We start from the raw sequence: 13,585 nt of genomic DNA, 5'->3' as shown, positions 1-13,585 counted from the left end.
GATGGCAATGTCCTTACCTGAGCAAGTGCAGAATATGCAGACAACCAGAAATAGCTGTAACAATCCCATGGTGAATGTATGTTCTAAAAGAAAAATGTGTCCATATTTTTGTCCACTTCTGATAGATAGAGCGCGATGGCCGGAATATTAGCAATCCAGAATGCTGAGCGGGGGCATTATCCAAACTTTACATCCCCCGGCGATGAAGAGGCGTTAAACAAATAAATAAATAGCAACGATGAAAGTCCAATGTTGTTATTATTACTCCATGTAGGATGCGAAGAGCGCCGTCCGCAGGCACAGGTGGATGCACAAAGGGAAATGTGACGCTGCCTTCTCCAGCTCAACAGACGGTCATCCTGCCGCGGCGCTGAAGGAAGCCAGCAACTGCCGCCCAGGATGGAGGGGAGCGCGGGGAGGGAGGGCCGGAGAACTCCTCCTGTCCTGGGAGGAAGTGAAGGAGGAGAGTGGGGGAACAGCGCCTACTCGTGGTGGGATAATATAAAACCCCTGCAAGTTTATACAAGGTGGGCCAAAGGTAGGAACACCATTCACTTTTGTTGTTGTTGTACATTTTCCATCAAAAATGACGAATAATTGGAGTAAAGCCAAAGAAAGCGGATTCTCAAGCAGTACCGAAGGAAGGAAAGCAGAAAAGTACTTTTAAACAAAGGAAGGAAGGATGTAAGGATGGATGTCAGGATGCATGAATAAAAAGCAAGCCTGAGGGAAGGCAGGCAGGGAGAAAGAAGAAATAAATGAAGGAAAGAATGAAGGAGAAATGTAAGGAAGGAAGGAAGGAAGGAACGAAGGATGAATAAATACAAGGTGGGTCTGAGGGCACAGTAGGCAGACGTGAAGGAAGGAAAGTAGGTTAAAGGAAAGGGGGAAAGGGTGTAGGATGCAAGAATAAAAAGCAGGCCTGAGGGAAGAACTCATTCCAATGAAGAGGCTAAATCACAGGTGTCAAACTTAAGGCCCGAGGGCCAAATCTGGCCCACCACATCACGTTATGTGCCCCGCAAAAGCAAATCATTTGCGTCGATGATGTTGAAAAGTGATATTGCAACCGTTTTTGTTGCGGATCCCCCTTTTAAAACAAATATAACAGTAGTTGAACAATTTGATAGCTTCTTATTTGAAAAGTAATTATGCATCCATTGTATTTGTAACAATAATGAGGTGATTATGAAAACATTTATCTTTTCAGAGTTATAACGGCCCGTTGAGGGAAACCATAACGACGATGTGAACCAAAATAAAACTGAGTTTGACACCCCTGCTCTAAATTGTCCGTAGATGTGAACGTGAGCGTGTTTGGCATTTGTCTGTCGATGCCCATCATGTGATTGACTAGTGACCAATCCAGGGTGAACAAACTCCGGCCTCTACCCCAAAGTCAGTTCGGGATCAGCTCCAGCTCACCTTGGACTGAGTTTAGAGAGGACAAGCACTGCCAAGAAAATAGATTAACTTTACTCCTCTTGGAAACCACCTGTCTTATCAATTGACTGTCTAAGAGCACGGTCGAATTTTGCATGCTTTAGGTATCCCATCATCACTTTTGTTCTTTGGCAAGTCACCATCATCTGCTGTCAGCTGAGCTTTGTCTTTTTGACACGTGGTAGGTAATAAAATAGATTAAAATGGGCTGCTCGGCTGACTCATCCTCGTCAATGTCTTTTTATAGAGCTCAAATGCTTTGAATATTACTTCAGCCGTTGTTTCATCCTGCTCATCCATGGGAACACTTTACCTTTTTGAAAGGGCCCGTGTGAAGATTCTTGCAAGGAAACACTGTTTCTCTTTGCCCAGTATGCTGATAAATCCCCTGCCAGATGGACAGGAACAGAAGTGTTTCTCCATAACGCTGTGTTCAGAGGCTATCCGAAATTGACAACACACTTCAGCCAATCCCTGAATGACTTGCAAAGACTTTTGTTGGCTGGGCTTGCTGTGTTGAATTAGCTTGTCAAGTGATTCCGGGGAGCGCTCCAGATCTCTTCCCGTGCTCAGCTTTTTTTCTTAGAACTCCCAATTTGGATCGCTATCCCGCTCCACATTTTTTCCACTCACGTCAAAAACATGGTCTGTGATCAATGTGGTGTAAAAATAGATGACAAAAAAGGGCGAGAATCTGTACAATCTTGCTTTTATAAGGCCCCGGGCCCTGCACTCCGTACATTATTAATACAATAATGTTTCTTCTAGGTCCACGCAGGAAATGTAATTACTTTACATTGCCCAAAAGTTGTCATTTGCTGTAGTGCCATGGGGAACATATGAGCCATTAAAGCAAGTCCCCAGCCAAGAATGAAAAGTAATGAGAGCGCATACCTTTACTCTTGAAGAGCACACACACGGGCACTACATCAGAGGTGGCTAACCTTTTTTGAAAGAGAGCTACTTCTTGGGTACTTAATAACAGTGGCAAGCAGTGCATTTCGATCTAGGCCTTCAGTGGGGACTTAAAGTGACGAATACCATTAAGTGATGAATACCATTATTACTAAAAGGCACTATGTTGGTGACTCCTTCAGCAGAGTCTCTCAGGGCAAGGACAATTCATTTTGCTTCATCCATCGTTAAGAACTACGGTTTTACAACATTCACAACCATTTCCCTTTGTCCAAATAGTTTTGACCCCCTGAAAATAGAGGTACATAAAATGGCTACCTTTACAAAATGATAAATGACATATTTTAGTGGAACACCTTAAATTCAGCTACTCTATATATAATTAATAATGTTCTTCTATCTTGTGTGAAAGATGGTGAATGAGAGTTGTTGTTCTTAGAGAACTGCATATATGTCATATTTACTTTAGCTGAATATCAGCAGAGTCGGTGTTGACTTGTTTTGCTAATTTGTACCTGCAGCCAGCTGGTTCAATGGCGCGCACAGTCTTCTCATGAATTTGCACTCACTCTAAAAAGCAACGGACACAATATTATCCTTATAATCATACAATAATCGAAATGTGGGACTAACGTGAGTGACAAAAAATAGAGTGGAGAGAACGTCAAGTATTCCATGGCATGCTTTTCATCTCTTAACTACAATCTTACTCATTTTCTAACGACACGGAATATAACATATTACCAATCTCTGTCGAAAAGTGCGCGTGAAAATAAAAACTTTATCGAAATTTGAATATTTATTTACCACACCACCCCCATATGAGCAGTGGTATCGTCCACTCACCCGGAAACGTCAGCCACAAACCGGCGAAAAGTGTTTCGGTTTTTTTTCTTCTTCTGCTTAAATATCACTGAAAAAGTAAGCATTGATCGGAGTGTAACGCTTTGAAGTGAACGCGTGTTCGCAAAATGTAAAAGTACGTTTTATGCCAGCCAAATAATGTCAAATGGAGTCTGGCAATATCTGTTGGCAAATTAGCATTGGGCTAGTAGTAGCTCTGACGCCGGCGAAGAAAAGACGCTTTTTCGCGGCACACAATAACATTCGTCCGTCATTATTACTGATGTGATTTGTCTTCTCACAGTAACATTCCCCAAACCGATTGAAACTGCGACCCATTCCGAAATCTCGAGCAAGTTTTCTAACTGTGCGGTACAATTTTACGCCTTGCCACTGACTGGCACTGACTTTTTTTTTTTTTTACCCGATTAGTGTTTATATTTTAGTCTACAATTCTACAATATTTGAATGGACAAGGCAGCCACAAGGGCAAAGGCAAGACGTGCATCATTAATTTTTCATCCTAAACACACTCGTATGCAATATGGTCATAATTGTAGAGAGTCAGTACAGTGCAGGTGCACCTAATGAAGTATGTGGTAAGTAACTGTTTCTGTACACCCTTTTGTGCTTAAAGCCCAGCGAAGGTTAATTGTTGCCCGTAAACAAACTGTGCACAAACCGTCCTCACCTTATAACTGTATTTTTTATTTATTTCATTTTATTAATTTTTTTTTTTTTTTTTTTATCTCATCTGTGTTAACCTTCCCCCTAAACAACCATAGAAGGGCCATTTTTATTTGGTAGATTGTGAAAATAGTCCATCAATCTTTTTGGACTAATTAGACTTTTTATTAGACTTTTTACACCCTTGTTTTAAGACTTTCTATTTGCGGTGGTTTGGGGTAAATGGTGAAAACTGTGAGTAATTGACAAAACAAATAATTGCAATAATTTACTATAGCACATTAATAAACCAGTGATTCTCAACCAGTGTGCTGTGGCCATGAGAGATAATCAGATTTGCTGCAGGAAATCGTTTCACTTAATTGGTCCAAAAATCATTTATTTACTACAAATAATTCAATATGAACCACAGCTATAGAAATAACAGATAGAAATGCAGACGAACGCATCTTATGTAAAGTCATGCCATAATAGTTTTAATCCCCCAAATACATTTTCTAGCAAAAAAAAAAAAGAAAATGTAACTTTACCACCATTATGACCAACAGTAAGATACAGTAGCGTAATACAGCGGATCCCCGCTATTCGTGGGGGATAGGGAATGGACCAGACTGCGAGTAGCAAAAATCTGCGGATTTTTAAAAAAATTTATTTAAAAAAAATAATTCTTGAATAAGCAGGGATAAACTGTCAACAAGTGTTTTGGAGGTCAGTTCTCCTGCACAACTGAAAGAAAACTATGAGAGAAAAAAAAAAAAAAAATCCACGACTAGGTGAATCAGCAGGTGCTGAACCGCAAGTATGTGGGAGTGAGTCCACTGTAGTCCTGACTCTTCATCAAAAACAAGGCAGAGGTTTTAGTCCTAAAAAGTATATAAAATATTGTAAACCGATGTAACATAATACGCAGTTTGAATATTAAGAAAGCTTAATAAGAAAAATTGCTTAAATAATGATTCTATTAAAATGTCAATTTTTTTTTTTTTTTTTTAAAACAAACTGTACTAAAAGATGAAGTGAAAATGTGTAGTCCTAGTCAAATACAAATGAACCTACAACCACAGTGGAAATAAGCCCTGAGGCTGTGTTTTTATCCTCGGTGATGACACTTGACTGTATTTCAGGAAGTGCTAATGTGCTCCTTTCTGTGCTATCACCAATTAAAGTCACATCAAATCAACTGCACTTAACAAATGTCCTGTGCTGAATTTTAAAACAAATTTTAAGCCATTGTAACATTCACTCTAAATTGCCCGTCGGTGTGAATGTGAGTGCGAATGGTTGTTTGTTTGTATGTGCCCTGCGATTGGCTGGCAACCAGTTCAGGGTGTACCCCGCCTCCTGCCCGATGACAGCTGGGATAGGCTCCAGCACGCCCGCGACCCGCGTGAGGAGAAGCGGCTCAGAAAAGTCACTGATTTTGCATACCACCAGAGACAGCCCTTGTACCACACTTAGAAATCACTGCACTTTAGGTTCTTGAAATTTCACCCGAAAGCCGACTATCCCAAACTTTTTGAGAGTAGTTTATAATGTGACTTGTATTTTTCAGTGCGTGTGCAGATGTGAGTGCACAGATGGCTTACGAAGCAAACTGGATTACCTGAGCACTGAGCTCAACGACTCCTCCGTCCGTCAAAAGGATCGACAGACGCTCTTTCGAATTCGCCAGGGTGAGTTGACGGACGCTTTTTGTTGAAATGGTCCTCTTCATGTCGTAGTGCTTTACTTGTAGAGGAAGGAGAGGGGGAGGGGAAAGCAAGGCTATTCGAGTGAGAAGCGAAACATCTTTTAAGACAACCAAAACAGTCCAGTTGCGATTGATTCAATGCCCTGGGAATTAAACGGCTTGGATGAAGGAGAATATTCACAGACGCACACTTGACTTACTCCGCGTTCAATCAGATTGCTCAGATGTCATCAGATGTCACTTCTCACAGTTTCCATAAACTAAATGAATAGTAAATAACACGACTCAAAAAGTCAATGGAGCTTTTCACTCTTGGCATTAAGAACTGACCAGGGTGCCCCGACTCTATGTGTACGGAAAGTATTTTTTGATATGATTTTTTTTTTTTTTTAACACTTTGTATCTGTTTTGATGTATTGAGCAACATTTTATTGGTGTAAATTTCTTCATTTGGTTTTTCACAGGCGGCACGGCGGGCGACTGGTTAGAGCGTCTGCCTCACAGTTCTGAGGACCGGGGTTCAATTCCCGGCCCCGCCTGTGTGGAGTTTGCATGTTCTCCCTGTGCCTGCGTGGGTCTTCTCCGGGCACTCCGGTTTCCTCCCACATCCCAAAAACATCCATGGTAGGTTAATTGAAGACTCTAAATTGCCCGTAGGTGTGAATGTGAGTGCGAATGGTTGTTTGTTTGTATGTGCCCTGCGATTGGCTGGCAACCAGTTCAGGGTGTACCCCGCCTCCTGCCCGATGATAGCTGGGATAGGCTCCAGCACGCCCGCGACCCTAGTGAGGAAAAGCGGCTCAGAAAATGAATGAATGAATGGATGGATGGATGGTTTTTCACACAATATTGCTGAGGTCCCACATGACAGCAGTTCAAATGATAAATTTTGTGCGACTTTGTAGGCCTGTTTAATTTAAATAAATTCATGTAATTGTTAATTTGTTTACTTTTCATGAGTAAAAGGTAAATAAATGTTTTAAAAAAAAAACAATTATTAAAGCTTTAGATGTGTGTTTATTGAGACACCTGGGCCAGTATTGAACTTAGGTTGAATACAACTGAATTGTATTTGGGCAGTTATTCTTTCACGTACCACTAGTTTACCACTAGAGGGAGCCTGCATACCACTAATGGTACCATTCTTTTGAGCATCACTGATCTATGTAAATATTTTTTTTTTTTTTAAATCAACTCAGTGTACTCTCCATGTTTCACAATCAGGATAAAGACCAGAGAAATGTAGACATGGACATGGCGAAATGCATGCTGACCTTGCTTCTGGGCAGAACGTGTACTCTCTTCCCCGTCTTCCTCCAGTTCTTGGAAGTAAGTCTAGCCTCCCCGGAGGCTATCTTTCAGTCGTGAACAAAGAGGTTGAAGAGTGCGTGTGTGTGTTTTGTTTCACAGCTGTCCAAGTATAAAGCCGTCAACAAGGACCAGGGGTACCAAATGTTGGAGTTCAGCAGAACCATCTGCACGAACCTGACAAATTACGATGAAGACGGAGCTTGTGAGTCATCCCAGAGATGCTCTGTGTTTTTAGAAATGCAAAGAGTTTAAAATTATTATTACTAAATAGACTATTTTAGTTATATAATTTTTATTGAAATTTGTTTTGTTCAATATGTTTTCCATTATTATTATTGGAGGGGGGGGAGCAGCAGCCAGTCAAGCTCTACCAATAGATGACATACTTTGAAACCTAAATGTTGTCTTGTCCTGTTGCTATTATGAGAAGAATTTCATCATATAAAAAATCACATACTCCATTAGTTAATTTTTTTTACAATTAGCCACAAAGGGCTGCAACTAAAGATTATTTTACTAATCGATTTATTTGTCCATTATTGTTTTGATTAAGCAATCCTTTTATAGATGGAATGAACTCTTAGCCAATAATTTATTCCTCATTAGCAATGTCCGTGCTCGTTTCACTGTCTTCTAGCTATCGACACAATGAGTCACTTTATTTACTCCAGCGTAAAATCAGCCTACTTCATCTCCAATGTTGTAGTCATCTTTTCAGTTCTATCGTGGTTACAGTATTAAAATATTTAAAGCCCATGCATGCGTTTTTATTCTGAGGCTGAGTAAATTTTCACTTTGAGGCTTTTCCCGTACCCAAAAATTTAAACTGGAATTTTTGAAAATTCATCCCCTGAAAGCCAGTTTCACTTGGCACTATGAATATTGGTCTGCACATCTATCATGAGCAGACTCACAAAAAAGTCTCAAGAACCAATACCCTAAAAAAGATGCAAAAGGTCTGCCATTGTGGTATCAAGTGGCCATTTTAGCCTCATTTTCTCCATTTCCATTGGTCCTTGAGATTTTGTCCCATCGCTTCCAAACTTGAACCACATATACAAAACATACTCGAAGAAAATGTGAGTTCTAATGATTTTTATGATTATTTCAAAACAATTGATTTCATTATTTGTAACCTTTTAGTACATTGCTCAAAAACTAACCACTGTTCTTACTAGACATTGATGAGACAAGATGAGAGGGTCGTAATGCGATTTAACAATCCAGTCCTGGCAGCGTGGAGCACTGCAGGATGCGCAGGTAATTTTTGACCTTGTTAGGGTCTCGGCGGAGGCAGTACAGCAGGTTGTTGCGGTTCAGCGAGCTCAGAGCTCCTCTCTTGTAGAAGCCGAAGGCGGGCGGATGGAGTGCTCCCTCAGGCTGGATGGGAGCGACTGCATTACTGAGCACGCCCAGAAGCTTCATCTGAACAAAAAGGGGGTGGGGGGGAAAAAACAATGTTACTATAAATTATGAATATTAATCAGTATCCTCTTGGTCAAGGATTCTCAAAGGTATGTGGGATTCCTCTAGGGTACAGTATGTGAAAGAATCACTGTACAGCAGATCAGTAGTATATCTTTTATAGGGCAAATACAAGAATTATACATTCTAATGAGATCAAATACAAACGCTTTATCAAATTGTGCCTTTATAAAGATAACAATATCAAATTATAGAATTATGTATTATTTAGAATAATCTTACTTACAGTATAGTTTTGTTATTTCAATTTGGCTATTTCATCAAACTAAATACAAAAATGATTTATTTGAATTTAGGTTACCTTATTGGGCTTCATGTATTACATTATCCATTATATTATCCATCACTGTTTAAAATGCCAGGTTTTTGTGATATAAAACATTGAGACTGAGAAAAATAGTTTAAAAACATTTTCCATCATTGACCTTTACAATATAACCTTTGCAAATCAATTGAAAATAAAATATTTCTCATACTGGCTGTTTAGTCCATATAAAACAACCTCCCTTCTTCTTTAGATGTCTGGGATATAGGATAGCGTGGCAAGATGCAAGCCTTATCTTGCAAAGAAAAACATCCAAGCCCAGCTACATTTTGCAAAAACACACTTGAAATCTCCCAAACACGTGTGGTAAAATGTTTTATGGGCCGATGAAACCAAGTTTGAAGTTTTTGGTCATAATTCCAAAAGGTTTGGCGCAAACAGAACATTGCTAATCACAGAAAGAAAACCACACCTAGAGTGAAGCATAATGGTGGCAGCATCATGCTTTGGGGTTGTTTTTCTTTAGCTGCTGGGGCCTTAGGCAAGATGGAGGGAATTATGAACAGTTCTAAATACTAGTTAGTGTTAGCACAAAACCTTCAAGCTACTGTTATAATGCAAGAAAATTACATGAAAATCGTACTACATCATCTGAACTTTAATTGGGGTTAATCATAGGCATTTTAAATTGCGGCAAGTGAAAGCTGACTCATTTAACGAGTTTAAATGTGATTGGTTAAATCTGAACACAGCCAATTCCCAGTTATGAGGGTGTGCACACTTGGGCAATCACTTTATCACAGTTTATCTCAAAAAGTTTACATTTCCTTTTTCAATTGAGTTATACAGGTTATAGGTCAGAATAGAGGAAAGAGTTTTGAAATAATTTATCTTGGTCAATTTCGAGTCTTCAATCAACCCAGCATGCATGTTTTGGGAATGTTGACAGAATCCTGAATACCTGGCAAAAACCACAACTCCACACAGGAAGGCCGAAGCAGAGACTCAAACCCAAATCTCAGTAGTGTGAGGCAGCTGTGATATACGCTAGATGACTGCTCTGCCGTGAAATAATTCCATCAAACGCTTTTGGCTCTTTGAGGGTGCTGTTCAAAATATGAATAACAATGCAAACATTCTAATATTTTATTGTCATCCTTTTTTTTAAATAGAAAATAAAATATAGAGTCAATGTACATATTTACAGCTTGGAGTGCATTCTAATACATTGTGCTATAGGAGCAGAAATGAGTGAGCACAGTTTTTTGCCCCCTCAAAATACTAAGAAACACTCCATGTCAACATCTGTGATGCTTCCACTTGCGGGTGGCCACGGCGATGTTGGCGTCCTTCTTGTGCCAGGGGAAGAGGCGGGCGATGGCGAGGGTGCCGTCGGGCCGCACCGAGCCGGTCAGCACGTAGAGCTGTGAGCGTCCGGGCCGCGCCAGCGCGTTGGCGCAGCGCGAGTTGATGAGCAGCCACTGGTGGAGCAGGTGGTTGGTGTCGTAGGGCAGCAGCGGACCCTGGCGGATGAATTCCACCCGGCCCTCCACCTCAAACTCGGGCTCGCCCGTCAGGAGGCGGCGGCGGTGCAGCTTGGCTGTCACGGCTGTGGAGGTGGGGGGGAAAAATGTCATCAATCTGATTCGGAAACAGTGGCTGTGTTCGCAATCATTCACTTAGTTTCTTCTCCCTATATCGTTCACTCAGTCAAATCAAAAATAGTTGGTTTAGCTTCTGTAATGACAACTGAACAAATAAATTATAATATTTCATTTATTTAAGCACAACCAGCGGCTCAGAAAATGAATGGATGGATTTAAGCAGAATGTATTTTACAAAATGAATACAAACAAATCACTTTCTTTTCATATTGTCATATGTTGGTCAACTTTTTTGTCATGTCCGTTTGTGTTGAATAATTTACCTACTAAATAAATTAATTTATGTAACATGATTGGGCGGCACGGTGGGCGACTGGTTAGAGCGTCTCCTCACAGTTCTGAGTACCGGGGTTCAATCCCCGGCCCCACCTGTGTGGAGTTTGCATGTTCTCCCGTGCCTGCGTGGGTTTTCTCCGGGCACTCCGGTTTCCTCCCACATCCCAAAAACATCCATTAATTGGAGACTCTAAATTGCCCGTAGGTGTGACTGTGAGTGCAAATGGTTGTTGTTTGTATGTGCCCTGCGATTGGCTGGCAACCAGTTCAGGGTGTGCCCCGCCTCCTGCCCGATGATAGCTGGGATAGGCTCCAGCACTCCCGCGACCCTAGTGAGGAGAAGCGGCTCAGAAAATGGATGGATGGATTCATGGTGTTGATGATTTGCTGAATATTTGTCCGTGTTGTGACAGATCACAGTGAATAAATCAATCCAAACGGAATACTAGCCTCCATTTATAATTGCTTTGCTGCCATCTATAGCTGATTATAAACCTCTTTTATGGGTGGGTCAATTAATCAGATTTTGTTATTCGCGGCAGGCCTAGGTCAGCACAGGTTCACATTGAGAGCATATTTGAACAGCACGACAAAATGGCAAACTGAGTATAGGCCACTATATAGTGGACAGGGAGTGATCCCAACACAGCCAGTGACTTGATCAAACTGGAGAAGTCAAAATGGCTGCCAACTCTTACCAAAGTCGTGCTGGCAAAAAGCATCCAGGACCGTTTTCATAGCGGGAGCTTCTTCCACCAGAGGACAGTTTTGACACGCTGCTTTGGGCAAATCTGCAAATGAAAAGATTTTTTTAATAATAATTACTCAACTATTATAAAAAACAAAACAAAAAAACAAATAGAACTTTTCCATGCAATTGGATTTTGTTTGTTTAACACAAATATAAACATGGTAGTTCAGCATCTAACAAAATACAATGGCGTAGAAAAAATAACAGATGGAGTATAAGCAGTATAGAAAATGGATAGATGGTTGAGTGACATCACATTTGTTACCGCATTTAACTTAAATGGAGGAAAAAGTTGGAAAATGTATATTGTGGTTTTGCAATTGTTAATATTATTTAGTTTTTATTAATTATTATTTTTGGTCCAAAAATATTAAATGCATTGTTGCAGGATATTTAAAAAATACTGAAATAAATTTTGACTCAACTATTCAATAGTTTGTGCAAATGATCTCCTGGCAATTGATGATGATTATTTGCGGAAAATATTCTATGCTGCACAATATTTGTTTGTTTTCAGAAAAGTACAGTGTATTGAGTCAGTGGCATTTATCGTGGCCTTCCAAGATTGCTCCTCTTTTTTTTATTTTTAGGCAAAACACAAATTTTTATGTCAGACTTCCACACAACTACTCTTAATTTTTTTATGAGTAATTTTCTTCCGAATGAAAACAGACTTTTAGGGAAAATAGAAACTTGATTATGATTAATCAATATTAAAAACGTTTTTTTTAGGTGCAAATGATCTGGCATTGCCATGACATCATTGATGATGATAAATTACAGAAAATGTATGCCGCACCGTTTTTTGTTTTCAGAAGAGGGCTGTCGAGTCGTTGGCGTTTACCTTTAGCAAAATGGATGAACTTGACGTGCGGAGACAGGCACATGTCTTCCTCGGCGGGGAAGCGGTCGCAGTCAAGAGCTTGGGGCCAAGGGTGCCCCTGGCAGGCGAGCACGGGTGCACAGCTGTCTCTCACAGCCACGCACAGACTCCGACAGGGCTGGATGAACCTGATGGAGTGAGGGAAGCGTCAGAATGTTAAACTCCAGCAAGAGAGGATTCCTGACGTGGGGAAGACGAAGAAGGAAAGCGAACTTACGTGTCGAGACAGACGGGAGCGATGAGGGAGCAGAGGAAGGCCTGGGCTTGGGGGTGGCAGCCCGTCTGCAGCAGGGGTCTCCAATCCTCAGAACGGGGCACCACTTCGCCCTCCAGGTTGCTGTGGCCCAAGAAGTTGGGGAGGCGCATCTCGGAGTAGCCCACATCTTTGCACACCTTCATCTGGTTGGGGATGGCCACGCATCGGGTGGACTGGCCCAGGTCAAAGGCCTCCAGTGGGGCCAGGAGAGTTGCCGCCAGAAAGAAGACGAGCGCAGCCATGTTGAGAGCGGATGACAGGAGTGTGGCCGAGGAGGCCACGGGCGGCTTTATATACAAGCGCGAGAGCCAGCCCCATCAGTCTGTCAGTCTCTTATCAAGTACCTATCAAAGACGGCGAGACGATGTGTTTGGAGACAACGGCTTTTTTGTCATGGCTGCAGACAGAGAGGGGGGCATGTGGGGGAGGAGGTGTGTGTGTGTGTGTGTGTGTGTGTGTGTGTGGAGGGGACGGGGGGACGAAGACGATGGGCAATCGCAGCCCAGCTTTCACCGAGTTGAAAGCCAACTAGAGGAGGAAAGTGGGACCACCTCTTTAGAGAAGAAACATGTTCAAGTGCTTTTGCTTTGTTTATAAAGTGTTGGTTCTCATAAATGAAAAACATTTTGTCCAAATTTACCAATGAAAAACATGAACATTCAAGTGTACCCTGTATGAATGAACATGTCAGATCTGTCATGTACCAATGAAAAAAAAAAACACGCATGTCCAAATGTACCCTGGACCATTACAAAAAACAGGCATCTTAAAAATGTACCAATGAAAAATAGGCATGCATCCAAAATGCACTCTGGACCAATGAAAAACACATGTCCAAAATACACCATATACGAAATGGAAGACACGTCCAAAAATGCACCTTGGAGCAATGAAAAACATGACACTCCTAATGTAGCCTTACCAATGAAAAACACACCGCACTTGTTTCAGGAAAGGCATACAGGGCTAAAAAAAAAAGAAAAGACCACAAAATATCATGCGACTCGCTGTGTTCTAATGGAACCTGGACAAATAAAAAATATACCCTGGGCTGATGAAAAACAAAAAACCAAAACAATTTGTTCAAGTGCACTATACAATACAAAATGATGTATC

The 13,585-nt window shown here is 41.1% G+C and overlaps 3 protein-coding genes across 3 annotated transcripts in view; 1 reads left to right on the top strand and 2 right to left on the bottom strand.

Annotated features, from left to right (window-relative positions):
- Positions 1-374, bottom strand: part of nell2a (neural EGFL like 2a) — a 105,484-nt gene extending 105,110 nt beyond the window's left edge. The window contains 1 exon segment of the mRNA XM_061678008.1: positions 18-374. Within this exon segment, the coding sequence (XP_061533992.1) occupies positions 18-69 (52 nt within the window). The 5' untranslated portion in view covers positions 70-374.
- Positions 375-399: 25 nt separating this feature from the next.
- The window catches only part of LOC133402567 (DCN1-like protein 5), a 23,948-nt gene continuing 10,762 nt past the window's right edge, over positions 400-13,585 (top strand). Inside the window, 5 exon segments of the mRNA XM_061676473.1 lie at positions 400-527; positions 5,452-5,518; positions 5,520-5,561; positions 6,803-6,907; positions 6,989-7,091. Coding sequence (XP_061532457.1) covers positions 400-527; positions 5,452-5,518; positions 5,520-5,561; positions 6,803-6,907; positions 6,989-7,091 — 445 coding nt within the window.
- On the bottom strand, positions 9,833-12,804 carry szl (sizzled). Its single transcript, XM_061678007.1, has 4 exons — positions 12,431-12,804; positions 12,175-12,341; positions 11,278-11,370; positions 9,833-10,248 (listed from the first exon to the last, which is right to left on the bottom strand). The coding sequence occupies exons 1-4, from the start codon at positions 12,709-12,711 to the stop codon at positions 9,938-9,940; spliced, it is 852 nt and encodes a 283-aa protein (XP_061533991.1). The 5' UTR covers positions 12,712-12,804; the 3' UTR covers positions 9,833-9,937.

The sequence above is a fragment of the Phycodurus eques genome, chromosome 5 (assembly GCF_024500275.1).
Source record: "Phycodurus eques isolate BA_2022a chromosome 5, UOR_Pequ_1.1, whole genome shotgun sequence".
NCBI classification, from domain to species: domain Eukaryota; kingdom Metazoa; phylum Chordata; class Actinopteri; order Syngnathiformes; family Syngnathidae; genus Phycodurus; species Phycodurus eques.
This window is presented reverse-complemented; position numbering and strand designations above follow the sequence as displayed.